The sequence below is a fragment of the Bemisia tabaci genome, chromosome 2, assembly GCF_918797505.1.
Source record: "Bemisia tabaci chromosome 2, PGI_BMITA_v3".
In the NCBI taxonomy this organism is placed as follows: Eukaryota; Metazoa; Arthropoda; class Insecta; order Hemiptera; family Aleyrodidae; genus Bemisia; species Bemisia tabaci.
In genome coordinates, this window is record NC_092794.1 from 61,408,241 (window position 1) to 61,435,156 (window position 26,916).

Sequence of the window (26,916 nt, forward strand, 5' to 3'; positions counted from 1 at the left end):
TTTTTTTTAATTTCATAATGTTATAAATTTGCATTACAGTTGTTCAGCCCACGTTCAGGGCGCCTGCACCAGCCTGTGGATACAATGAAGCCACCTGTTCCAATGGCGAGTGTATTCCCAAGTCCAAGGTTTGCGACGATCACTATGACTGCACAGATGGCTCTGATGAAATGCGTTGCAGTAAGTTTACTTTCTATCATTTATTGTATTTTATCTAGTGACTTGTTGTATTCCAAAGCACAATCATTTTCAGAACACCAATAAAAACCATAATGAGGCGCAGTTGAGTAAAATAACAACCCAACTATGTTTTATCGCACCTTGGTATCATGCAAGTCAAAGGGTTTACAAGTTTTTGTTAAAATATTGAGTCGATAAGAAAGGATTTAGTTATAAATTTTAGTTTTAGTAACTTTCAGTTTTTAACTCCTAACACTGCTCCATCTATATGCTAAACTCTAGATCAAAATCACATTATGCAGCGCCTTTGCTGCAGACATTAATTCTACACTCAATTTCCATGCTAAAAACAGAGTAACAGAATATTAATGTTTGCACCAAGAACCAATGCACCTAAGAGTTCTTGCAGAAGTGAAGAAGAATCTAAATTTTAGGTACTCTTGTCAGTACTTGCTTAGCTTTCTTTCATTTGTATCCGGTTGTATCGATGATCAGATGAGCAAAACAGTGATTATGCATTGTTTAATATGTATAGCTTAAAACTTACCTACATTATGCTCTATCTTTCTTTTATGTTTCCAGATCAGCACGGGTGTGAACCAAATGAGTTCTGGTGTGCCAATAAACGATGTGTTCAGAAAACATGGCGATGTGACTCTGAAGATGACTGCGGAGATGGTTCTGATGAGTTAAATTGTGCCCCAGCTTTACCCGGTAAGTGAATCCAATCAAAAATCGAAAACATCCGAAATGGTATTATGGTATTGAATGGCTCTAGCCCTTTCCTGCCACACATACCCCAACAAACATCACAAAACACACTTCTATTAGGTATCAAATTATTAATCAATTATTAATAGTCCATCTCATCATTTATTCCAGCAATTCACTGTCGGTTTTAGTAATATTTTTTTCTCGCCTCATATCTTCAATTTTGAAAACATAAAATTAACTACTCACTCAAAAAGGTGTCTTGGGACCAAAATGTCTGAACACTGCATACAGAAAAGAGCTCTTTAATGGCCGCACGCCAACATTCCAGTAGTCTTTCCAAATAATTGTTCCATATAGAACCATGCTTAAAAACAAAAATTATTTTCCCAGTAAATTTTGTCTCTCAAAGAGAGTGTTTGCGTCTATACAAATTTTATTCAAGTACCGAAATCATTGTCTAATGAACATGATCAATTTCTTGATGATAATTAAACCATCCTCTCTTTTTTTAGGGTCTCCATGTAAGTCGAATGAATTCGAGTGTAGAAGCGGCAGACAATGTACTCCAAAATCATTTCAGTGTGATGGTCAACCCGACTGTGCTGATGGCAGTGATGAAGTTGGTTGTGGTGAGTTCTATCAGTATTGACTATCAAACAATATTTCTTGAAAGGGTGCAAAAAATTCAATAAGCTTTAAAGTTTTACATCGCCAGGGCCACCCTATTTTCAAGTTTATCGAACACTTTGTGAAAAGCACTATCTGAATCCATTAGAGCTCAATTTTCAAGAAGAGACAAACCATCGCAGCACATACTCAAACTGAGGTATGCTGACAAGCTGCGATAGCACATTACTCAATGAAGAAAACCTCCGTAATCTTGAAAAATAAAACCTTATAGTTTTAATATTCTCATCATTTTCTCCCATTTTCATTCTCTTATTTTAGACATGATCATCAATGCATGTCAGAGTTCTAAATCCTGGTAGTTTGGATAGTTTGAGTTTTAAGTTTGATGCCCAAACCTCAGCTTCAGAAGTGAAACATGAAATAACCAATTACTGTCCAGAAAGAAGCTCAAACCTCTATTATTTTTGTATTTTTTTCCAGCACCGGTCACAATTCGCATTCCTCCACCTCCCATGGTCGTTTTGGAAGCAGGGTCTCTATTCACTGTATCATGCACAGCTGATGGTGGTCCGACACCAGAAATCGTTTGGCGACTGAATTGGGGCCACATTCCTGCTAAATGTAATACAACCAGTGTCCGCGGTGTTGGGGTTTTAACTTGTCCTGATGTCCAGGTGTTTATTTCGTTCCACAGTCACTCCCTAAAATTTTGAACCCCCTATCTCTATTATTCTATGATAGAAGGGATATACGATATGACTTCATCGCTGAAGTTATGCCTTTCACATTTAAAAACTGCTGTGTCAATTTTTTTTTCTCTCTCTTTTTTTTAGCAGTTAGAATGTAGAGAAACAGAATATTCCCATGATCAAGTTCGGTTCACAATACATTTGATTCTTACGAGGGGAGGTTACAATGTCCCTTCTAGATTCTGATTGGCTGTATGGTCAAAATTATTGGACTCAGAATTCTCCGTTTCCTCTGAATGAATCTTAGAAGTTTTAAAAAATTGTCAAAAATCTGTTAATAAGTTCCACTTGCTAAATCGGCAAAATGACGCACTGAATGCCTCAGCGCTGCAAAAGTCCATTGGTCAAGAGCGCCACGCTCTGGCTGCTGGGTCCAGGGTTTGGACCGGGCATCTAACCATAATTTTTAATCCTCTATGAGATTGTTTTGTAATTATTTTTTCTTACTCTCTTCAACTTGCACCTATAACTATCTTGTTCCGGATACTTTTATACAGTAAAAGATGAGTATCTATCATATTGATTGGTATTGATCAAATGAGCAGATAATCATAGTTCTTTCTATCTAATAACATTCAATTTTGAGGAAGCTTGTCGTTCTCAATCTTGAAATCTTAAATCGGTGAATCTTGTTGTAATTATTGAGTCCTTGGCAAGTTTTGTAAACAAGTTATTCTACATCCAAAATTACGTTACATCTGTTCTTTTACCCCAGGAAAAGGACCAAGGTGCCTACAGTTGTGAAGGGATCAACTCCAGAGGATCTACTTTTGCCATTCCTGATACGATTCTCACAATTAAGGAGCCTGTTAATACCAGAGGATCCTGTTTACGAGGAACATTCAATGATCTGGCTCTCACACGCAGCGATTGTATTAATTGTTTCTGCTTTGGGGTCTCAACGCAATGCAAAAGTGCCAACTTGTTTACCTTTCAGGTAAATTCTCTTTCTTGGTTATCAATTCATCCACTCATCCGCTTCTACTTTCACTGAATCATTTGCGCCTATCATTTAAACTGAGATAGCAAAACAAACATCTTATCAGAAGTAACTAAGTGCAGAGTTTTTGTTGTTGATACCAAGTATCAAAATTCGTACATTTACAAAGAACTTGGTGGAATAACCTGTGTTTTGTAATCTAGGAAAGGAAGGGTGTGTATTTAAATCTGAATAGGCGATAAAACATTTTACATAATATTTTTAAAGAGTACATCCATGGCTAAATACTAAATATGAAAAATGCATATCTCAACTTTAATGTTTAAAAATCTCTGATTATGTTTTATTTTATGTAAGGAAAACTAATCAAAATGTTACCTTGTAATTTTGTGACTTTTTATTAGAGCTAATGAAGAAAATTTCAATAGCAACTTTTGGTTAGTTCTCCTTTTTAAAAAAAGAGAACTTGAGCAGAAACTCATAACATAGGCAACTGAGTTACGCTTTTTTTGACTCAGGCAATCGATATGTGCATCGATCGTATTCATGATTATAATTTTCCTTTTGCTTATCATCTTAGCCATTTGAAGTTTCCGGTGATCTAGTGTTCGTATTTTGTTTTCTTAAATATTATTTCGTATTTTTCAGCTACCTCCTCCTTTTGGAAAGCACCAAATCATCAGTGTAGTGATTGACTCAACTTTGCAAAACATAGAGATTAAGAAAAACGAACTTTCAAACTGGCCGGACGTTCAAAGCATAGGGCGTGATGGATTCCTGGTAATTTTCATTACTTCCTTTAATACATATCTACAAGTAAAGAGAAAAATATGGTTCCTTTTCCTGTCACTTAGGGATTTCTTTAAAGTTTTTTGCCTAAACGTAACTAGGCATTTCAGCAGTTCTCATATTTGGGGAAATAATGGTACAATTTGATTTTGTGTCACCTCTGGCTCCTGTTCCAGGGTTTGCTCCATTTTCAAAATGGTATGGCGCCCTCTCAGAAGGTGACAAGTGAGGCCATAAGATGATGACAAACAAACTGATAAATTGAATAGAAGCCTCTGGATTGTCAAATATGATTTTTAAGCAAAAATTCAGTTTGAAACTTATTGTGTCATTCATCCATTAAAATTCAATCTCTTTGCTACAAAGACAAAAAGGTATCAAATCAAGATTCATGCAAAAAAGCAAGTGAAATCCTATTATATTTGAAAACTTGGTCCAAAAATACAGTAAAAATACCTTTTACCTAATAATCGTAACAGATAAATTTGAGAAATAAAATGAAACAGAATTTGATTTTTACAGGCGAAGAACCTTATTCTTAAAAAATTTCACTTTTTAGAAAAATTATTTGCTCCTCCAGTGCACTTCAAAAGAATTCTCATTTTATCATATATTCCAAGATACAGTTCTATAGGATCAAAACGTAAAATGCCAGGTCTTTTAATATCATTGTGTAGTTTAGAACTGTTCCCAAGGAAAAATTGTATTTGAAAATTTTAACAGTTATCAAGTACTCTGACTGTTCTGTTTCTAGTAATTTCTCACTCATTTAATCAATTTCTAATCAGTCTTGTGTCAGTAATCATTTTTCTTTCTCTCATTTAAATTTTCATCTTGAAAATCATTCTGTTTTCTAGTTGAGATCTGACGATAATAATGCCATCAATGCAGATAATGCATATCCTTACTACGCTTTTCCAGACAGTTATCTTGGGAATCAGTTGAAATCTTATGGAGGTTATATCAAGTACACTGTTCGATTCCTAGGTGAAGGAACAAGCAGTACCGTTCCAGACGTCATAATCAGCGTAAGTCATTAATGCATAGCTGAAACAGCGCAAGGGTCGAATAATTTAGACTCAGTTTCATATTTTAAGGAAACATTACAAATCCTGGAAGGCAAATAAGCATCCCTTTCCATACTTTCTTCTACATTAATTTAAATGGCCCATCCCTGACCAAAGTGCATGCACAATCAATAAGGAATATTCTTTGACGGTGTCACAACTTTACCATGGAACAGATTTTCCCTACAGTACCTCTCTCTGATACAGTTAATATGGGTTTTTCCTTTGAGGAATCATTGTTAAAAGTACATACCTAGATATTTGCTGACAGGTGTGTCAAAAATTTCTGGAATTATTCATATCTCTAAGCTCTAAAATTGTTTTAAGTTCTTAATGTTCCGAATTTCTTGAATTAATTTTTGAGGCATTTCTACAAATATTGAAATGTAAACTAGCCTAGCAGGTCATTCAATTTTAAGTCAATTCTTCAGGGAAGAGAGGATGGTAAAACAATTCGGTTTTACTTTGGCTGTGTCGGGTTGAAAATATGATTTATGCCTCCTGCAAATGTTTTATTATATCGCCACTTCTACGGATATGTCAGGCCTGCATCACTTTAAAATTTACAATTTGCTTGATAAATATTTCTCTGATTTAACCATTTTTACAGGGTAATGGAATTACCTTAGTTCATGTCGGACCAAATTTATTGCCAAATAGAGACAATGATGTAAGCGTGAGATTCTTCAGAGGGTCCTGGATCAAGAGCGGTTACAGAAATATTGCTGCTTCAAGAGAGGAAATAATGATGGTCCTTGTAAATTTAGAGAGTGTTTTGATTCGGTAAGTATTTCATCTTTCATTTTTTTTATCGATGATCGTGTGTTACAGACGTATTTCAATGGGATGGGGGAATTCGGGACTGCAATACGAAACGCTAGAGTAAATCGATAAGCGTGCTGCTTGTCGATTTTTTGAAAATCTAAGATATAAAATTGCATGGGTTGGTCATTTTTTCGTTTTTGGGGGTGTAGACTTGTTGTATGGGTGTGTTTCAAGGGGGAAGGGAGAGTAAAACAATAAGATCGTCAGTGTTACGTATATTATGGAAGCCCTCAAAAAGTATTTGATTGAATATCTGAAAGCATGAATTCAAAGGATGAGCCTAAGATTTGTAATTTTTTCTACAAATCTTCAAGATACAAGTACATAATAAGCTAAGGTTTCCTTTTATGACGTTCCCTTAATTCTCTAGCTCTGTACAATCTCAATGTCCAACCTCATTTTTGCCACCAGCACAATCTTTTTTTCAAGCATTAATTTAATCTTAATTTTTAAAAACAGTTTTGAAACAGTTGCTTTTACATTTCTTATTTATTTTTACATATCCAAGAGTACAATATTTAACTGGGCCATCATATGAAACAACCATCACAAATATTAGAATGGACTCAGCAGGCAATCGTAACATTGGACTTGGCCAAGCTGCTTATGTGGAGGAATGTCGCTGTCCTGCAGGTTATACTGGACTGTCCTGTGAGGTTTGTAATCCTGCTTCATTATCACAAACTCCTAATCAATTTAGCTGTGATCGGCTACAAGAATGATTGGCCTAGTGCCAAAAACCAAAAATTGAGATGTTGATATGATTGTTCAGAAAAGTATTTACTAAGCATTTCCAATTGCCAAAATCTGGAATTGCAGGAAGTTTATGGCAACCTAAACAAGTCAGGGAATTTATGAAAAGTAAAGCCAGTATTTTAATTGGGAAAGTCAAGGAATTTTGTAAGTAGCCGCTTTGTTCAGCTACTTCCGCTCGTACTATTTAAGAGAGCGCAAATAACTTTCGAGTGCTTTTTTCCTTAATTTGAATCGCTACAGGCAGAGATTTTGGCCATAGTTTTCCTAGTTAAAGTCAGCGTAATCAAAGAGAAAGAAATATAAGTGAAGGTCTTGATAGAAGGTCAGAGATCAAGAAAAGTCAGATAATTCAGAAGTATTCCAGTCAGGAAAAAGCGGAAAAAGTAAGAGGAAGTCTGGCTATTGTAAAATGAAGAAATTCTGGAAACCCTGAACTTTGCGCACACTCTTGACCCGAAAGTGTGACAAAAACTTCGATAATCAATGCTTTGTGTGTGAACTTTTTCGCATGAACTTAGCCTTTTCCTTCTCTATTCTATTTTAAAATTGTTCACATCTTTCATTCTAGACTTGCCTACCTGGTTACAATCGTCGAGCAAGTGGTCCATGGCTGGGTCAGTGCTACAAAGAAGAGCAGGTTTGCCGGCCAGGAACATATGGAGATCCCAGTCGAGGCATCCCATGTCAAGCATGTCCTTGTCCATTGGCAAATTCTCTCAACCAGTAATATATTTTTTGGAATTTTGTTTCGTATTTTCAATTTAATAATATGATACATTGCACCATGATCAAATGTACTCTGTACTTTTAATGTCTTTCATTGTCTAAGATTTCCAACTGGCTTTGTAGCCCTATGGTCCCCTAAAAATCTCTTGAAATCCCTTTTCTACATCTAGGAATCTTTACTCCTCCTCTAAGGCAAAATCTAATGACACTGGTGTTACATGTCACATTTTTCAAGAAATTGAAAAGTTGAAAAGGCCTCAAAAAAATATAATAAGATAACTTTTTTATCAGAAATCTAAGTACTGAATAAAAAAATTATTTCTTAATCTTGACAGATAGGAAATGTGTATTATTTTGGTCATAATTTCTTCTAATTAGGCTTTCTTATGATCGATAGATTTGGCAGAACTTGCCATCTAGATACAGACGGTCAAGTAACTTGCGACTGTCCACCCGAATACACAGGTCGTCGTTGTGAAAAATGTGCCGCTGGATACTCTGGCAACCCATTAATTCCTGGAGACTTTTGTCGGCAAGGTAAGATAATCTTCGCCTAAATTTTAAAAGCAAGTTTTAAGAAAACGTTCTTAGGAATATTTTTAGAAATTAAAAAAAATTGATGATCTAAAAAAGTTTTTCATTTACCTCTGGTCATTTTACCGGTATAAATTGCACATCCACAGTATTCACCTGCACGATTTTACATACATAATTTTCCAAAAGATAGGAATGAGAAGAACTCTTCCTATATGTTTATGAGAATGACTAGCATTTTATTTATTTATTTATCCATTTATTTATTTATTTATTTATCCATTTACTTATTTTTCATTTCACATGAGGCACCTTAAATTCTCTTTTTCCTTTCTGTAGAACTCTTAATGGAGTCATGTAAGAACCGTGCAGCAGTTGTTTGTAGAGAATACTTTTTTATGTGTTTCACTTAAAACATCTAAAATGCTCCCTCTTTTTAGGATATTGTGATGCAGCTGGTTCCCTATCTCCTTTGCCAAACCCATCAACTGGCCAGTGTATTTGCAAGGTAAATTTTTCAGCACATAATAATACATATCAAAATCTAATGTATTGAAATTTTTAAGAAGTGGAAAGCAGAACTAAGGTTAAAATTGTGTGTGGAAGGATGAGGCTCTTTCACCTATCACTTTTTGTTCCATTGCCCCTAATTGCCATTGTCACCTATTTTGCCAATAAGAATGGACAACAATTTAAAGTTTATAAACCCAAATACATTTATTTTGATGCATTTCCATTTCCAGTTTCAAAAAATGAAAGTTTTAAAGAATTAAGTAGTCCTCTGATCCCATTATCATTACAGAAACTGCTCACTCAAATGATCATTCTAATATCGCTGGGGTCAATAAATCACAATTTATTTTTAGTTATTCACGCTACTTGACTCTCTGCGGTGTTTGTTCCCTGCTCTTTTAGATGTTTCTAATTTTTATTAATGTACTAAGTAAATTGAAAGCATTTATCCTCTATGAGCTCATGCCAAAATTCCATATACTTTTTCTTTTTACCGCAGCGTAGTTTATCAGGAAGATGTCTTTGTTTGGTAAGTTTTTTCTAGAGTAAGATTGACATCCTATCTTGTATCCACAATCATAATTTTCTGTAATATTCAAATCGTATTAAGTTTGATTGTACCTAGGGGCAAGAAATTGCCCTAGTTTCGAAATTTCTTCCAATTAGAAAACTAGGAATGATTAAAAGTTTAATGAAAAAATCTGAACAGTGTAGGCTCTGTTCAGGTTTCTTCTCACAATTCTGCGTGATTTACATCGTGCGCTAAACGTTATCATGACAGTCTCTGCAATATAAAAATCTGGCACCTCAATCTTGATGCTTTGGCTCAGCTGTAGCAAATTGCTTATAGTTTGAACAACTTATGGTGGGAAATGAACATTACTCGATTGAGAGGCTTGTTGAAACTGTTGTAGTGCGCGATTTGACTCAAGTAGAGCTTTGAGTTTGTTGTTAGCGGGCAGTTCAACTTCCTCGTAACCAATGTGAAACAAAAATGTTAATATCTTCGTTTGGAGTTTGTTTCATTAGTTTTAGTTGCGCAAATCGTGCTCTACGTGAAATTCTGGTTAAGAAACATGTATCAGAATGCTTAAATTCATACTTTGTTAGTGGTCCATTGTCATTGAAACATGATTTAGTTGACTATTTATAAATGAAGTATCTCTTACATTTCAGAATCTTGTCACTGGAAGCACCTGTAATGTCTGTCACAATAATACATTCCACTTATCACCACGTAATCAGAATGGGTGTATCAGTTGTTTCTGCATGGGCCTTACGAATACCTGCACCAGTTCATATTGGTACCGTAATCAGGTAAGCCTCTACTTGATCTGCAAAGATTTTGATTTTATGATATTTTTTTGTAATATTCTTGAATTGTTAAATTTAAATATTTAGAATGTCCTCTCGAATCCTGACCCTTTCCTTTGAGATTTTCGTTTGTTAAACAGTCTATGTCATAAAATTTCAATTGATTTTTCTTTTATCTTTACTTTTCAGATTTCTTCAGCTTTTGTCACCTCCAATACGCAAGACTTTAAACTAGTAGAATATCGTGATATCAGATCTCCAATTAAAACAGGCTTTCAAGTAAATCCCAACTCAAGGGAGCTTGTATACAACAACTTCTATCCGGGCAATCAAGAGGTAAGTTTTATTTTTCTACAAAACAAAGACCTGATGAACTTGAAATTTCTTTATTTCAGGGTTGATTGAAGATTTTTTTCCTTTCAGTACATACTGTCGGAAACGAAAGGTTTTAATCTTCAAGTATGAAAACTGTTCAGTCACTAGGCCTGGCTTCATTAAAATGCCCTCCAGGGACCAAATCAAACTTACCATTTCTATTCAAATTGATGATTTCTTTTTCAGAAACAATGAAAGGAAGGTCTCTAATTCTATGATGTAAATAGTTGTCATTAAAAATTATTACAAATTATTTTACGCACTGAAACCTTTTAGCCACTGACAACAGCAAAGTACAAGATAGAAATTCAGCATTTTTCTTCTTAACCATCATGATGATAGTGGACAAGCTGAACCATTCTATTTTTAAGTGCCTTAACTTACAAGGCTGCAATTTCGTGAAAATTGCTGTTTCTTAGTCTATCAGTCCCAAAAAGTGTCTTATTTTATCCTATATTCAAAAATTGTGGATATGTTGCCGTTGGCATAGTTCATTTGGTTGTATTTCTATTAACGGAACTATGTGCATTAAGACATGAGCCCTGAGATCCATAAAAATACACGTATAACAGGGCTCACATCATAATGCACATAGTTCCGTTTGATAGAAATACGTCCATTTAGCCTCTTTCCTCCCTCTGGCCCTTCATTCAGTTCTAATAAGTTTAGCAAAAGTTATATTATCCAATTCAAAAAAGTTTTATCGCTATTATTTTGTCCATGTAATTTGTTCTTATTAGGCAGGCTCACGCAGGATATTAATGCTCCAACTTTCGAATAATCAAACATTTATTGTCCATAGTTTAACGAAAGCTATGTGCTTCTTTTTTTCAAGGTCTTCTACTGGGTGCTGCCACCAAGATTCCTAGGTGATAAGATAACATCTTACGGTGGTTACCTGAATTACACCTTGCGGTATGTGCCAGCACAAGGAGGTCAGAGTTCTCGCAATAGTGCTCATGATGTTGAAATTATTTCCGTAAGTAATTATGCATGATCAAGTGAAATACCTCGGTAGTTTCAACTGTGGTTTTTGTTGTGATTTTCATTTTTAAGCAACTGTGTTTTCAACAATAATGCAAGAGGATCATTTTAAATGTTCACATCAAGATTAATTCTCTTAATATGCATTACTCGCTCTCTAATGACAAAGGCTAAGATCAGAGGTGCCTCAGAATGACTTGTTTGACTCCCTTTTCCTCACTGATATCATTATTTGCTGCAAAACTATCAGATGCAAAATTGAGAGACCACGCCATAGTTGTCACACGAGTGTCAAAATCATTAATCATTGAGATGTAGTCTACGACACTTCTCCCTCGTCACTTGGCAGTGATTAGATCTCCCTGCAAGATTCAGGAACTGAGAGCAATTTCAGATCAAGAGTTTAGGTGGTCTTGTAATTTCAAAGAAATTGTTTTTTACGAATTCGGAGACTTTGTCATAAGCAAATGCATTAAATGTAGGCTGTTTTATTAGGGAGTTTTAATCCTTTTTCCCCTGTTTACCTTTTCTTTCACCTGTAACTTCAATACTTTATTTTAAAATCTTTAAGCAGCTCCTATTTTCTATTTCCAGGCAAATAATATTCGCTTGCAGCACTTCCAAAGTGACCGTCAAATTCAACCGAATCGAGTCGAAACTATCTCTGTGCCCATTCTAGAGCAGTATTGGCAGCGTGAAGATGGTAAGACTGCAAACAGGGAGCACCTGTTAATGGCATTGGCAGATTTAAGCAACATTTTGATTAAAGCAACTTACACAACGAAGACAGAAGAAGTAGCGTAAGTATCTGTTTTCACTCAAAATGATATTAACCTCTTTTGAGACTAACTTTATTGGAACAACTAGTGCTTCAACTCGATGCATTACTGACCAACATGTTTGTATTATGACTCACACAGCCTGTAGAACAGATAAACAAAACAGCCTGCAGCCTGATTGTTGAATTTTTTTATTTGTCGGGACGACATAGATGGGATAGGTTAAAAGGTAGAGCGTGATTGGTCAGCTACGTCTTATTGCTGCTTTGTCGTGCCTATGTCGGGTTGAACTCACGACAGGCTATCGGTACCTCTTAAGTTTCCGACAGTATGTCGTCCATTCCACCTGACGAAGGCACGACAAAGCAGCGATAAGACATAGCCGACCAATCATGCTCCGCCTTTTAACCTATGTCATCTATGTCGTCCCGACAAACAAAAAATTTCAACAATCAGGCTCGGAACAGCTTAATTTTGCCATCCGCTGGAACTCTGATTGTTACAATTGAAAGTCCCCTCAGTGTTATTACTTTGTATCAGAAGTGCTTCAGAACCTCTCAAAAAGTCAATCACGAAATCAAATTCAAAACTAGTGTTCCAACACAGATAGCATACCTATCACACCTTACTAATGTTGATCAAAATTTGTCCACAGTTTGACATCGGTCACTTTAGATGTTGCCGAAAACCGCAACACTGGTCAATCTAGGGCTTTAGAAGTGGAACAGTGCCAGTGCCCGCCAGGTCACACAGGTTTATCGTGCGAAGACTGCGATGCTGGCTACACTCGGCAGGAACAAGGCTTGTATCTGGGTATCTGTGAGCCCTGCGCTTGCAACGGGCACTCTGATCAGTGTGATCCTGAAACTGGAGTTTGTTTCGTAAGTAACTTTATACCCTCTTGCTTTCGATTTCCTCACCAAAAGTGCTTAGCATCATCAAATGGTGTAGCAAAATTTGTATTTTTCATGCCCACTCTTTAGTCACAAATAGACAATGAAATATTTTTATAAGTCGCTGAATTAATAATATTTGCGTGTTTTATAGACATTTTAGTCCCTTCTGATTCAAAGACCAAGGGTCAAATTCACTCCTGGTTTGCATCTTAGGGTTCTTTTTTGTTCTTCTATGCATAATATTACGGTTATTTTTACAAAAATTGGATGCCTAATTTTGTGAGAGAGGAAATAAAAACTTGGTGGTGAGTCCTTTTTGATTTATTTTCACTTAATGAAAAAAAATTAGTTTGGTTTTACCCATTTCCATATTATATTACGGTTATTGCGAATTGGAATATGATTATTACCGAGCAGTTTAACCATTCCAATTGGGTACACTGCTGACAAGTTAAGTAACTAGCATCAGCTTGAGACAAAAGTGTGTGGACTAGGTAATGTGCATAGTAGTGGCGCCGGCACGGGAGAGGTGCGAGAAGCAGAGAACTCCATATCGCACAGCCCGAATGGAGCATCCTAATGAAAGGAGTGAGTGTAAACAACGCGACATCGTAGTTACCTGGTGGGGAGAGGGGGTTTCCTGCCCAAAGTGGTCAAGCAAGGTAAGGCGACGCAGAGAATTTACTTCCGCCGCACAGAAAATAGTCCGGGTTCAATCGCGAATATCTCGGCCTCTACTCACAGAAATGAGCCAATTTTGTGGCTTTCCCTTCATTATGAACTTCATATCAATCTATTAAAGTTTCGTCAACTTCTAGAGAGAGCCACTGACCCCCATGCTCTGTGCAGGGTGCTTTTAAGCGATAGAATCCTACATACTAATATTTCAAATCTATTTTTGTGTATTCTACAGATTTTTGACAGAATCTGTAGGCATAATTTTGTCATCAATTTACCCATGATTTTGAAGTGCGGATTCCATGAGGTAATTTTGATTTTAGAGTTGTCGTGATCATACAACCGGTGACTTCTGTAACATCTGTGAAGATGGTTATGAAGGACGTCCGGACAAAGGAGAGCCTTGTTTGCCAACGGGTAAACAAGATTCTAGCTGCAACTGTGACCCAAGAGGCTCCATCAGCCCTGTTTGCGTAAATGGTCTTTGTACATGCAAGGTAATAAAATTTGACATCCTGTCATTATTATTTATTTTCTTCATATTACTACCATTAAAATAGGAAGAAGATATATTTCAAAGTTAAGTGTTCAGAGAAAAATACATCTTTTTTAGGTTCAAATTTTTCAACTTTTGCCAACCTTGTTAGACTCTGTGTCAATATGGTTTCAACCTGTGAATGATTTTAAGAGCATGCAATATTGAAATGAATTAGATCAAAATTAAAGAAAAATTACACATAGTTAGGACAAAAAAATCCTCAAAATAACTGCTGAGTCCGGAAATTTGTAAAGAAAAATTTCAACTTGTTTTCATCCTATGCTGTAGGAAAGTAAAATGTCGGCTGTGGTTAAATTTAAAATATTTTTGACCTATGCAAGATATTTTGACTCAATTTCACTGAGTTCTCTGTATTGCAATCGGAGTAATAGTTGAGTAGCTCATCCATTTTAAATCGTACTTTTTCATATTTCTTTCTCTGGATTCTCATCATGAATTACTGATTTTAATCATAGATTATTATGAGTTAAACAATTATTTAGGAAAGTACTATGTTTAATCTTATTATCATATGGCTGAGACTTAATATTTAGAGGCCATTCATAAAATACATAGCGCTTTAAGAGGGAAGGGGTTTAAGGAGCGTATCTTTTCAGTTTTTTTGTATGTGTTAAATGATAGAGACCTACTTAACAAAAGTGTTACAAAGGGGGAAGAGGTTGTAAAATGAAATTTTTGAATCACCATTTAAACTTACTTTGAAGAAACTTTAAATTCATTTCTTTTTGCAGCGCAATGTTGAAGGAGAAAAATGCGACCGCTGTCTGCCAGGAACTTTTGATCTCTCAGCATCTCACATAGATGGTTGTCTATCATGTTATTGTTCAGGCGTTTCTCACAATTGTCAATCATCCTCCCTATACCAAACGCAAATTCCCATGGAGTTAATCAGTGAGCAACATGGCTTTACCTTAACTGACACGTAAGTTATTCAAAAAGGTTGAAAATTAAACGGTCCTGTACTTTTTTTTATCAGTGTAAGGTCAAAAATCAATGGAAATATCAGAGTCAAGATTATGTTAATAATTACACAAGAGCCAATAAATCCATAAAAATTAATAACTTAAATTGCAAGACAATATTCTTTGGACAAGTTTTTAAATACCAATAATTCAAAACAAGGTGAAAAAATATGTATGATCAGACTTAAAAAATATATAGAACAGAGTTTAAGAGAAGTGTATCAAATCCCAACGTGTTTGAATTAAGAATTTGAAATTTCATCCCTCCATATGATTCTGTGTTTAGAACGAAGTTTATTGATTATTTTCATGTTCAAAATATTTTTGCTTGACCTTGAAATATGAACAGGAGAGTACTCGCCGTGGATCGACCGACCCACCCGTGAATCAATCGACAAAAGCCGTGGATAGATCGACAAACCTGTGAGTCTATCGACAAACCTGTGAATCGATCGACAAACCTATGAGTCGATCGACAAACCTGCGAATCGATCGACAAACCTATGAGTCGATCGACAAACCTGTGAGTTGATCACAAACCCGTGAATCGATCGATAAACCCGTGAATCGATCGACCAAGTTGTGAATCGATCGAATTACGTCGATTGGTTCACGTTTTGGTTTTTCGATCGATTCATGTCGATTGACTAGATACCCGTTTTCCTTTTAACTGTCAATCATTTCTCGTCTATCGATCCACATTTTTTGTCGATCGAATCGACACCCGTTTTTTAGTAATTTGTCCATCGATTGGTGTCGATCGATTCACGTTTTTATTTTTCGGTCGATTTTTGTCGATCGAATCCACACCCTCCTAAAAAAAAGCGCGTACAGCCATTTTCGCGGCCCAGAGCATAACAGGAGAGTACTCAAAACTAGTTGAATTCATAAGATTTCTGTTTTCGCTCCTTTACAGGAACAGACATGATGTGATTAGAGATGGATTTGAATTAAACGTGGCGCTGAGTCAAATTGGATACGAATTCAAAGATGACAGTAGGCAACAGAAACGATTGTTCTGGTCTCTCCCACCTTCATTCACAGGCAACAGAGTAAGTATTCAGTTATGTTTGTACTTCAGGCTGAATACCCAGAGTAAATTGCTAAACCATCAAAAAAAAAATTGTACAGCAATTTTAGTTGGTGGTCTTTTGTGTGTGAGCTTAGAATTTTTTACTGAGCACAAGTACTTAAATATAAATATGCAACTCACTGGCGAGACTTGTCTCAAATTGTTTTCCTCTTTCAAGTTTTCAAGTGTACGTGTGCATTCCATTATATTCACTGCATATCGCCACCTTGAAAAATTATTTTATCCATGATTACCTAACCCTAAGACTCATGTATTTCAAAGAAATTTTACTTTTTATGTGTGATAACCTTCATTTGTTGATCGTTTGTCTCTGTCAGAGAAGAGGAGAGAGACGGGATGCTGAGGCTGTGCGAGTACTCAGATTTACTTGAGGGAAAATTATATTCTATCTGAGGTGAACGTTGCCATAGAATATTACCACTTTCGAATTTTAAGATCAAAGAAGACTCACTGGGAAAATATGTATTAGCCACACATTCTCAATCCTTCTTAGGGAGCAGTGTTAGCTTCCAGCTCTTGTATCAAGAATGACATGTGGCTGAACGGAATAGAGTCAAGAGAGCAGTTCTACGAAGAGGGCTTCAGGAAATTTTAAATTAACTTGTAGGTTTCAAGAAAATAGAGAAATCCTAAAGATACAATTTTCTCTTGTTTTTTGGTAAATCTTGCCATTTTATTAGCTTGATTTGAAAATGTTTGCGTATTTGGTGCTCTATAAATTTTCTTTTAATGCTACTCTCTGTTTATAATCTTTTTCCTTATGTCCGCATGTAAATCTTTTTATAATTTCCAGTTAACATCCTACGGTGGAAACTTAACTTTCTCAAGGCTTTATCAAGCCAGATATGAAAATGAACCAACCTATGATCAGGACGTAATTATTTCTGGCAAAGGTTTAACCCTGTACTGGTCAAGTCAGAATAGTATTCCACCGGACACAGTTTCAGTAAGTATTTCATTTGATTTTGTAGTATTACCCATGAAATTTTCAGAAAAATAGCACATTGATCCATATTTGTTCTTCTCGCCAGCTCAATTTTTTTTTTAATTGGATCAATTTATTCTTAAAGTTCATAGGTAAGCCAATGAAGGGAAAGAGATAAAGTTGAATAGTGTTCTAGCGAGAACCCTACCTCTAAGCCAAGTGATTTTGTGGGAACAGTCGCAACTCAAAATTTCAAATAATCGCATGGTATTGGAAAGAATTAGAGAAATTGGCAATTGCAAGTTTTTCAGAGCAAGAAAAAAACATTTTTTAAAATAAGAAAATTACTATCTTGTTTAACAATGTTGGTAACTTAAAGACTATATCTGAATTGTTCATTTTTTTCTTTTTAGACGGACATCATCCCTCTGGAGGAAACTCACTGGAAACGGTTAGATCAACAGAAAGTGGCTTCAAGAGCGGACATGTTGAAAGCACTGTCATCTGTTGATGCAATTCTAATCCGTGCTACACTTGGATCCCAAATCACTCACACTTACCTGAGTGATGTCATGTTGGATACTGCGGTGCGTCAAGAAACAGGCCAACGCAGAGCTTCTCAAATTGAAATTTGTCGTTGCCCTGCTGGATACACGGGTGATTCATGTGAGGTAAAGAATGTTCAAAAACTCTCCTAAAAAATCATCCTTTGATAGAGTAAACTGTATTTTAACTATTTAAGAAAAAAAAGAAACAAAAAAAGAATAATGAAGTAAGCTTCAAATCCAAATTTTGTCTCTCTCCATATCTCTTATTTATCATAAGTAAATTATCAATTTTAAGTGATGTATCTTTTCTTTAGTAATCACTGAAAATTCTTCTCATTGAATGATTGAAGGTAAACCGTATTTCTGATCTCATTTTAATCTAGTGCTGTTCTTGACATAAACATTAAATTATTTTTTGATTATTACGTCTGAAACTGGGATCAATTTAAACTGATAAAGCCACTTTATGCATTTTATCAATTTGAGTTTTTTCATTACTTTTTAGTCTTGCAGTGGAGGATATTACCAGGATAGGTACGGAACATGCAGCAAATGTCCATGCAATGGAAGAGAAGAAAGCTGTGGCCTCGACTACAACCTACAAGTTGTGTGTAAATGTCAGTATGGATTCACAGGGCAATACTGTGATAGACGAGGTGTGTGTCAAAGTCAGTCAATAAGACGATTTTTTTTTTTAATACAAAGTGCAAAAGTAGAGAGATTGCATTGCTTTCTTAGTATCAATGATTCAGAGCAATGATAAATGTCATACCTTCACTTGTCCAGTTGGACCTGTTTGAACTGAAATTATCAAATACAATCATGCAAATGTAGAAGGGAGGATAAAAATTAGTTCTAAAATAATTCGTTTCAAAAACAATGTATTATTTTATTTCCTCCTTTTCTTCTTTTTTTCTTGTATAAGTAGGTCATGAGTAGATAAGTCTCTAATACTACCTGTAGATACCGCCTGTAAATTCTGGCGGGTACCTAGACATAAGTATGTTTTATCCCAAAAAATATTTGAATTATAAAATTAAAGGAACTGTATTTCCTGTTAATGTGCCATAATTTCTGCTTCTCTTTTAATTTTTTCATAAAAAATCAATTCATATTTTTTTATCAAATTTTTCCAACTTTTTAGTTATAGCAAAATAAAATAAAAAAAACTAGGGGCTTATGGGGCTGCTTCGCAGCCCCTTATTTTTCCTGTACACTTTTCACTTTCACATTTTTTTTTTTTTTTATTTATTTTCATTTAATTTCTGTTTTGTCTTTGAATCGGGTCTAATTATTTCTTTGAGAGAATAAATATAACAAATGTTTTCAAAAATTGTAATTTTATTTAGTAAACTTTAAACTAAAATTTTGTTTTAATCTTCATACAAAATTATTTTTTAGGTTTTACATTTGTTTTCAAACTAATTTTAAAGAAGATCTTTTTTTATTTTTTAAATGCATCCGGAATGCAGCTGCATTCGGATGCGTTAAGGGGGTGGGAAGGAGGGAGGGACGGACTGAGAAACTGAAAAAAGTACGTTACGTAACGGTAAATATTAAATAAACTTACATATATATGGATCCTTGAAATTTAAAGCAATAAGGTCCATCACCCGGAATATCAATTCGATTTACAGAGAAAGAGGCAAAAGCAACAGCACTATTATAATTTCTGATATGCTTTATGAAATTTGAAGAATATAAAAATAATGATTTCAAATCGGTATTTGTCCGAATACTCGTTAAAGAAATTAAGCCATTTTGGCAGCAGTTATTAAAATGACCATTGGACATGTCACCCTGAAAATGGCGAGCATCACAATGATGACAAATTATATTCATTGAACCGACTGAAAATTTGGTAACAAAATTTTCATCAAAGTTCTGATCATCAATTTTATACTTCCAAAATGAAGAAATGAAACTTTGATTTTCTATACTAATAACAGAGTTAAGTTCTTGCTTCACTAAACGAACATGCGAAGAATTCTGGAAAACGCGACCACGTTTTGGAGGACGACCGCCTCGGTCATTGAAAATTTCACTCATAACAACTGTTAAATTTAAAATTAAAATTAGTAAAAATTATTATTATTTTAACAAAATCATAACTGAAAAGTTCAATTTTTAAATTAAAAAAAAATAAATCAGAAGAAAAAGGATGAAATGAAAATGGAAATTAATAATAATCATATTTATACACATTGAAAAGAAACAGCGTGAAAAGTTCTGATCGGAAATGAGAAAAAAAACTTGGAGGTTATTGCCTTAATGAGGAAAAATTGGCAATAGGAAAAATATGGAACCAATCATGAAAAACCGTAAAAAAAAAAAAAAAAAAAAAAAAAAAAAAAAAAAAAAAAACGCGGGAAAAGAAAAATGTAAGTTGATGGCAGTTGAGTGTTGGAAGTAACCTCACTTAATGATGATTGTTGAATGAAAACAGCTGATAAAAAGACAGCAAACAGTAAAGTAAGATGCGTAGCAACAAAACTTTTCCGAAAAACAAAAAACCCCCACTTCCCCTCATCCAATTTATGAGTTTTTAGGGATTTAAAAATCGGGGACGAACCCCAGAAAATAATTTATAGTTTTCCCGAAGCATTGAGAACAACACCTTTCAAATGAACCAACGCCCCTCGCAATTAGTACAGTGGTTGATTCACAATTTCATTCTATTTTTCAAATTAAATATTAAGATAATGCAACTTTACATGAAGTGATATCCGTTGGTTTCGTTTCACCGAAACAATAGATAACTGGAATTAGAATAGTAATGCGAACAGAAGCTCAGTGTGTTTGAGTCTTATCATCAACTTACAGCTAAGCTCAAAGAATCACCAAAAGTCGAAGACCATACAATTTTAAAATACCAATGACTACTTACTGTTCAGATGCCTAATAGACCAAGATGTTTTGCTTTTTCTTAACATTGCCTCATTTTTGTCCCCTTATTGTTTGAAGTAATCTCTCACCATGTGTACGCTGTTTTTTTCCCTTGGATGTAGATGCATTCCCAGACTCGAGAATCAAGTACCAGGAACACCTGAGCCTCAACTGGAACCAACCATCAGTGTTTCTATTTCTGAGCCCAAAATTCAGATCGTTGCTGTTGGAAGTTCTGTTCAGTTCAGATGCTCAAGCCGGTCTCTCATCACGAATGTAAGTAATGATTCTGTAAGTCAACTCTTGCTAAGTCGATTTGCCGGGGGACTAAGTTTGAATTTAACTCAGGCGGAAATTTGCCTGTCATTGTAAATGCGAAAGTGCAATAGAACTCTCATTAATCTTTTCGAAGATTACCCATAACAACGCCCGACTCAATTGATTATTGCACTCAAGCAAGTTTCAGCTTATCTTACATCTCAGTATTGAGAACTTTTTCTGTCTGAAATTAATAATTTTCTGCAAAGCATACACACATCTAGATAAGTCTCTATAAGAAGTCTGTTTATGTTTTAGCGCCCACTACAAGTTGTGTGGACAAAAGAAAGCAGCCGTCTTCCTAACGATGCCATTGATACTGGAGATGGCCTTTTGATCTTACGACGAGTCCAAGAGGCTGATTCAGGCACTTACATCTGTACATCAACAGACGGAACTGCAATAATTGTTGATCGCGCTAGCCTCGTTGTGGGCGGTAAGTTTTTGCCCTTTCGATTACACAGCATTATATCTCTCTTCAACTAGTCCAAGAAATCTCTCTGCAAATAACTTTTTTTCTAAATTTTCTATGAAAACATTGTCATCAATGCAAAACATTGAAGCATTGAATAACTTCAGATATAATCTATTGGTTAAGAACTCGAAGAGACTTGAAATCAAAGTTGGAGTTAAAGGTTCTATTTGATTATATTTTGCAATTAGTAACTATTATTATTAATTCATTTTAGAAACAACATATAGGCCATTAGTTTTCCTAGGCAGATAAGTCCTTTTCTGGATGAGTGAGAAATCGTAGTTCATAATTGCAAAATACAGTCCAATCAGAGGTAAAGTATTTCCATACTGCACTCAAAATCACGCAGTTCTGCTAAGAATTTTTGTGAGCTTTCATGGGAATGATACCCTTTCAGTCGTCGGGTCAGTCCAGTAAAATCTATTAAGACTTACATATTGTCAGTAAAACCACAATTTAACTCTATCTGTTTCCAATACTCATGTTGTTCACGGTACCACCCTAAGTCTAATTTTAAATATGATCGCTATTTCTTAATTGCTTTAGCTTAGTGTTTTTGTGTAAAAATTTGTAATTCAATTCATCTCTCTGTTTTCTAATTGCTTACATTTGGTAGATTTTGATGAGGAACTACTCTTAATCACAGGTACTTTCATAAGAGTAATTCTTGTTTCTCCGTTTTCCCTTTTTCAGAAATTGTTTCCTTTTAGTTCCATAGGTGGTTATTTTCTTGAATTTTACTATTAATTAATGTCCTTATTGCACTTACTTAGTCAGTTAGATTAAGATTTAAAAATTATCGGTGATCAACATTTCGTTTGTAGTTACTGCTGACCCTAAGTAGGAGGAGCCCAAGAGGGTTTGAGGAATGCTTTTTAATATTCAAAATTTCTCTCTTTGTAAACACAATGGTAAAATCTTATCGTGAGTGTAGTTTTTTTTTTTAATCGTGGATTTTTTTAACATAACTGATACAATATATAGTACGCTAGTTTGACCATGCCCAGAATCCAGGACAATTTACCTCAACGATCAAGAAGGTTGGAGCACGATCAACCTTTTTCACTCTTATAATTGCTTTATTTTAAAAATATACTCTTTGATTTTATTTGTGTTTTAGACTTTTTGCTTCTTTAGATTCTACAACCATAGATAGTTAAAGAATGACTTTACACCATAGTTTGCCCTTTGAACTTTCAGTCAACTTTTCCAAAAGTATGTAATTTTGCCTTAACATTTAAAGTTTTTCATCAATCTCAAATTGTTACAAATTTCAGGATCACCAGTAGAGCCACCACAGGTAGCAATTTTCCCAAAAACTTTGAACGTTAAAGTTGGTGATGCTGTTGAGTTTAGATGTCAAGCAACAGGTAGTCCGACACCGACCTTGGAATGGACGGGCGCTAGAACTTTGAACCCGCAGGTACTTTTTCTTCTTAACTCTAAAATTCTTTTTAAGTTGATTATTGATGTGTCATAAATAAACATTTTGTAAATCTTTATACAGCCTCACGTACAAAAAAACTACTAGGTAACTTCTCAGAAGATTTATTGTTGTATCTTATTCTTTTAGCTCTGCATTAAGGACTAGATTTTGAATTTTGACTTAACAAGTTTCAATGAAATCAGTGTTCTTTGACCGCTTCATCAAGAGTCTATCTCTTTAACCTCCTTGTAAAATAATTATTGGACAGCGAAGGGAAGTTTTTACAATATTCAGAAAGTACCAAAATAAATAGTCATTTCTTGTTCAGGTTATGGAAACTCCAAGCAACTCATTCATTTCTCTCAATGTGCTTGTTTGGAAGATGTAATGTAGTTCCTATTGTATGATTTATTTTCATAATTTTTAAGACCAATATAAGACATGAAAAGACCAAGCAGAGTCATAGCATCACCTCGGCTCTATCTGCATCATCACCAACTTATGTCAACTAATATGAGTGTCATGAATTTGCAGCATACCTTCAGCAATGGCATTTTCCGTATTCCATACGCAGTGGTGACTGATGAAGGAACTTATCAATGCCGTGCAACAAGCTCCGGAGGAAGTGTCACTACAAATGTTGTTCTTAGAGTAAGAGGTAATTATCTTTTATATCTCTTTTTTATTTCTAATCAAGAACAGAAAATTAGTGCCCTATAGGCATTCTTTAATCGAATTGTGTCAATTGCTACTTTTTCAAGTTGTTTCTAACTTTCCGACCAAAAGAAATCATTCATCAGCTGGAAGTATGGAGATTCATTTTCTTTCATCCCAAAAGCTCATAGTTCTAATTGAAACACGATGGATTGAAGGATGAGAAATGAAAGTTAGTGAAATAAGAACACACATTGATTGAAGATTAAGCAAACTTTTGAGCCAAATGCGGGCATGCTTTTGATAAGAGCATCTGTTGTCCTCCTTCATAACAAGAATATCCAGAATGCTTGTAATTTCTCTTTAAGATAGTTAAAGATTTCCTATCGGAGGTTTACTAATTTTGATTCAATGCACTTAAATCACTCTCCTGTTAGCTTTTTTTTCCATCTTTATTCAGTATTTACAACTTTGAATTGGGACAAGGACCAGGTCAGGAGATCTTTGTTCACGTTCTTATTCCCTATAATTAGGTTCTTGCGCCGACTTTACCAGAGAGCATAATTTTGGCACTAATATGAGTTGAGTTTGCCCCCCCTTGAAAACTAAGTGATGAAACTCTTCCTAGATCAGATATTTGCCTTTTCCTTTCAACCTTCTAATAAGACTTTTTGAGGGTACATCTATTTTTATTTATACCCTACCTTGATAACTGTCAATTTTCGCATTAAAGAGTGTCTTGAATTTCACTTTGTCCCTTGAATAGATCAATTTTAAACTCCAACTTTTTTTTCTTTCATTTGTAGATGAAAGACCGCCAGTCCCAAGCTATGGCAATAGTATTGTTGTAACACCCTCCAGCTATTCTGGACCCACTGGACAAAGTGTGAACTTCACTTGTGAAGTTGCAGATAGGTTTGAGTACAGGTATGTAAAGGATAATTATGATTGCAATTATTTTCCCTTTTATCGACCAAAGATATGTTTAAGAACCCTTCAATGAGCTTGTTCAGCAATTCGTAATTCTTGCATTTTTGGAAACTAGAGAGTGCACAGAGTTCACAGGAATATTCCCCGATTTTTTTGAGCAATATTAACCCACGAAATACGAGTCCAAAAGTCCGTATTTTGTGCTCCCATTTAAACGCGCGCCGCTTGGCCCATCTCAGAATGGCGCCCATTATCTCCGTCCGGCGGTGGCCACACTTTTGACCCGGCGTGCCGGCGAGGTACCTCTGCATGCCTCTGCCGTGTGTGGGTCGTGTAAACAAACGAAGATTGATAACACAAATGATCCAAACAACTCGAAATCTCTTAATTTTAATTAATTTAAATCCATTTTCGACTTCAACCAAGCATTTGGCAATAATATTCATCGTATTTTACAACCAGGAGCCACGGCCTATCGGCTCATTTTAAGGTGCATTCTGAAAATCAGTCTTACAAGTCCAGTGTCCAAATCCAGACTTTCTTCTTTTACTTTTTTTTGACCATTCTCTTTTCATTTTCGCCTCAAATCAAATGTTTGCAGTTTCTTTGTCTTAAGTATGTGGTCCTGAATTCATTCAAGAGTTAGAAGTTCACCATTTATTTAGTATTATAAGCCTTTTGACCTCTCAAGCTTTACCGATATGATCTCATGTAGTTCAAGGTTTCTTTGGCCCAAACCAAGTGATTACACATCTGATGTGTGTCTTATGGCTCTTCAAATTCGCAGTTTAGAACTAAATCAGAGACTACAGTTACTTAATCCAGTTCTGCTCTCTTGTTCAATGTTTTTCATAAGTGTTTGTTCGTGTCTGTTCTTTATAAGTGACCACTGTAGTGCATATACACAGTTATGCTATCGGTACAGGTATTATTTCTTGTTTTCTTCAGCCAGGACTTTCTCTTAAGCGCAATAATTTACCAAAGAAATTCACATAGTTGTGTAAATAATTTGGTGTATAGATATTCTGTTAATGTCTCCTTGCGGTGATGCAAAGTTTCTGAGATCTGTCACAAGTGGATTTTGCATTTAGACGGTCACTCTTGTCTGATAAAATTACTGCTCTAGCAGCTTCAAATTTATACTTTGATCTCTGATTCATCACTAAATGACACTCATGCGGTGTCATTTATCTTTAATCAGTTCAAAGCTATTTCGACAATGAATCATCAAAGGTCCGATCGAAGAAGGAATTTTCTGGTGAGTGCTGCGGCTGAACCGACATCACAACTCAACTTTCAAAAGCATCAACTTATAAAAATTTATCAGGAAGTGGTAATGGTAAGTGGAAATCATGGTAGTGCTCGCTTCTTTCATAAGCAAATTGTGCGCTTAAAATTTCAAAATCTACTCACCTGCATGTATATTTGAAGAGGAATACGACATGATATGTAGCAGGCTACACTTCATCTATGAATAATACGTAAATTTGCCTTGATAGCATTCTTAGGAAACTTCCACAATTTTTAGTTTTGTTCCTGAGAGAAAATTTTGAGATGACTCTGCTGGTATTCCCAGGGTCTTTTCAGAAATGTTGTACTTCATAGGTATCATCAAATACTTAAGTATCAACAGATATTGTACAAGACAGAAAATTTATTTGAGGATTCCTGCTAGTATGTTGTGTTTCCTGCAGCAACAAGGCTCATCATATTTCATGGAATGAAGTAATCAAAAACTACTTACTTACCTACAGCTTCGTCAGTTTCATGTCTTTCTAGAGTGAAGAAATTATTTTTTTTCTCTCTATTTAAGAATTCAGGGTGAATCAAACCTGTCCAACAAAAATTTTAATAAAATCCCTTTGTTCAGAAACACCTAAGAATCATTTCAATGGTAAAGTTGCCGACCATTCTTGTTAAAAGTCCGAAAGTCGGCTGGTTTACTGAATTTCTCAGGTACAGACGGATGGAAGGATTTTGAAAAGACATAGAATTACATCCTCCCATAAGAATAAGTCAGGAACATGGTTAAGGTTATCTGGGGATGACATTTGTAACATTTCGTTGCATGATTTTATAATCGAAGAGAAACAGTAAGTCTGAAACTTTGTAAATCTACGTAAGTGGTTTTCTAGTTAGGCTATGACATTGATATGCTCGTTTTGTTATCAATTAATCTCCACAAAGGTAAGCATACTTACAAAAACTGTTCCACAAGAGATGCGAATGTAACTTGTGATACCTAAGTGACTTTACAAATCTTACCTGTTAAACTACCAGCTGCCCGATTATTGAAACTATGTCAGCCCGACATGAAAAGACATAGCCCTATCATATCCATGCAACATATCCGAATTTGATGTCTTGTCAGGTTGCTCTAAGCCTTCAATAATCGGCCTGCTGATTAGTTGCCAAATATTTTCACTTCCAGACGAATTATCATGTCTTGGTTGATGCTTTTGATAGTAGAGTTGTGATGTCGGTTCAGCCGCAGCACTCACCAGAAAATTCCTTCTTCGATCGGACCTTTGATGATTCATTGTCGAAATAGCTTTGAACTGATTAAAGATAAATGACACCGCATGAGTGTCATTTAGTGATGAATCAGAGATCAAAGTATAAATTTGAAGCTGCTAGAGCAGTAATTTTATCAGACAAGAGTGACCGTCTAAATGCAAAATCCACTTGTGA

The 26,916-nt window shown here is 35.2% G+C and overlaps 1 protein-coding gene across 1 annotated transcript in view; it reads left to right on the forward strand.

Moving 5' to 3' along the window:
- trol (terribly reduced optic lobes) overlaps window positions 1-26,916 on the forward strand; it is a 194,500-nt gene that overhangs the window by 127,781 nt on the left and 39,803 nt on the right. The window contains exons 15-42 of the mRNA XM_072296440.1: window positions 40-180; window positions 763-894; window positions 1,407-1,523; window positions 2,005-2,198; window positions 2,989-3,210; window positions 3,862-3,993; window positions 4,860-5,030; window positions 5,680-5,852; window positions 6,403-6,550; window positions 7,219-7,373; window positions 7,774-7,913; window positions 8,351-8,418; window positions 9,600-9,740; window positions 9,927-10,073; window positions 10,948-11,091; window positions 11,691-11,896; window positions 12,531-12,756; window positions 13,773-13,946; window positions 14,740-14,930; window positions 15,887-16,022; window positions 16,857-17,009; window positions 17,402-17,659; window positions 18,042-18,157; window positions 20,545-20,698; window positions 20,999-21,176; window positions 22,493-22,638; window positions 23,176-23,299; window positions 24,102-24,222. Of these exons, the coding sequence (XP_072152541.1) occupies window positions 40-180; window positions 763-894; window positions 1,407-1,523; window positions 2,005-2,198; window positions 2,989-3,210; window positions 3,862-3,993; window positions 4,860-5,030; window positions 5,680-5,852; window positions 6,403-6,550; window positions 7,219-7,373; window positions 7,774-7,913; window positions 8,351-8,418; window positions 9,600-9,740; window positions 9,927-10,073; window positions 10,948-11,091; window positions 11,691-11,896; window positions 12,531-12,756; window positions 13,773-13,946; window positions 14,740-14,930; window positions 15,887-16,022; window positions 16,857-17,009; window positions 17,402-17,659; window positions 18,042-18,157; window positions 20,545-20,698; window positions 20,999-21,176; window positions 22,493-22,638; window positions 23,176-23,299; window positions 24,102-24,222 (4,408 nt within the window). The remainder of the gene's footprint in view (window positions 1-39; window positions 181-762; window positions 895-1,406; window positions 1,524-2,004; window positions 2,199-2,988; window positions 3,211-3,861; window positions 3,994-4,859; window positions 5,031-5,679; window positions 5,853-6,402; window positions 6,551-7,218; window positions 7,374-7,773; window positions 7,914-8,350; window positions 8,419-9,599; window positions 9,741-9,926; window positions 10,074-10,947; window positions 11,092-11,690; window positions 11,897-12,530; window positions 12,757-13,772; window positions 13,947-14,739; window positions 14,931-15,886; window positions 16,023-16,856; window positions 17,010-17,401; window positions 17,660-18,041; window positions 18,158-20,544; window positions 20,699-20,998; window positions 21,177-22,492; window positions 22,639-23,175; window positions 23,300-24,101; window positions 24,223-26,916) is intronic.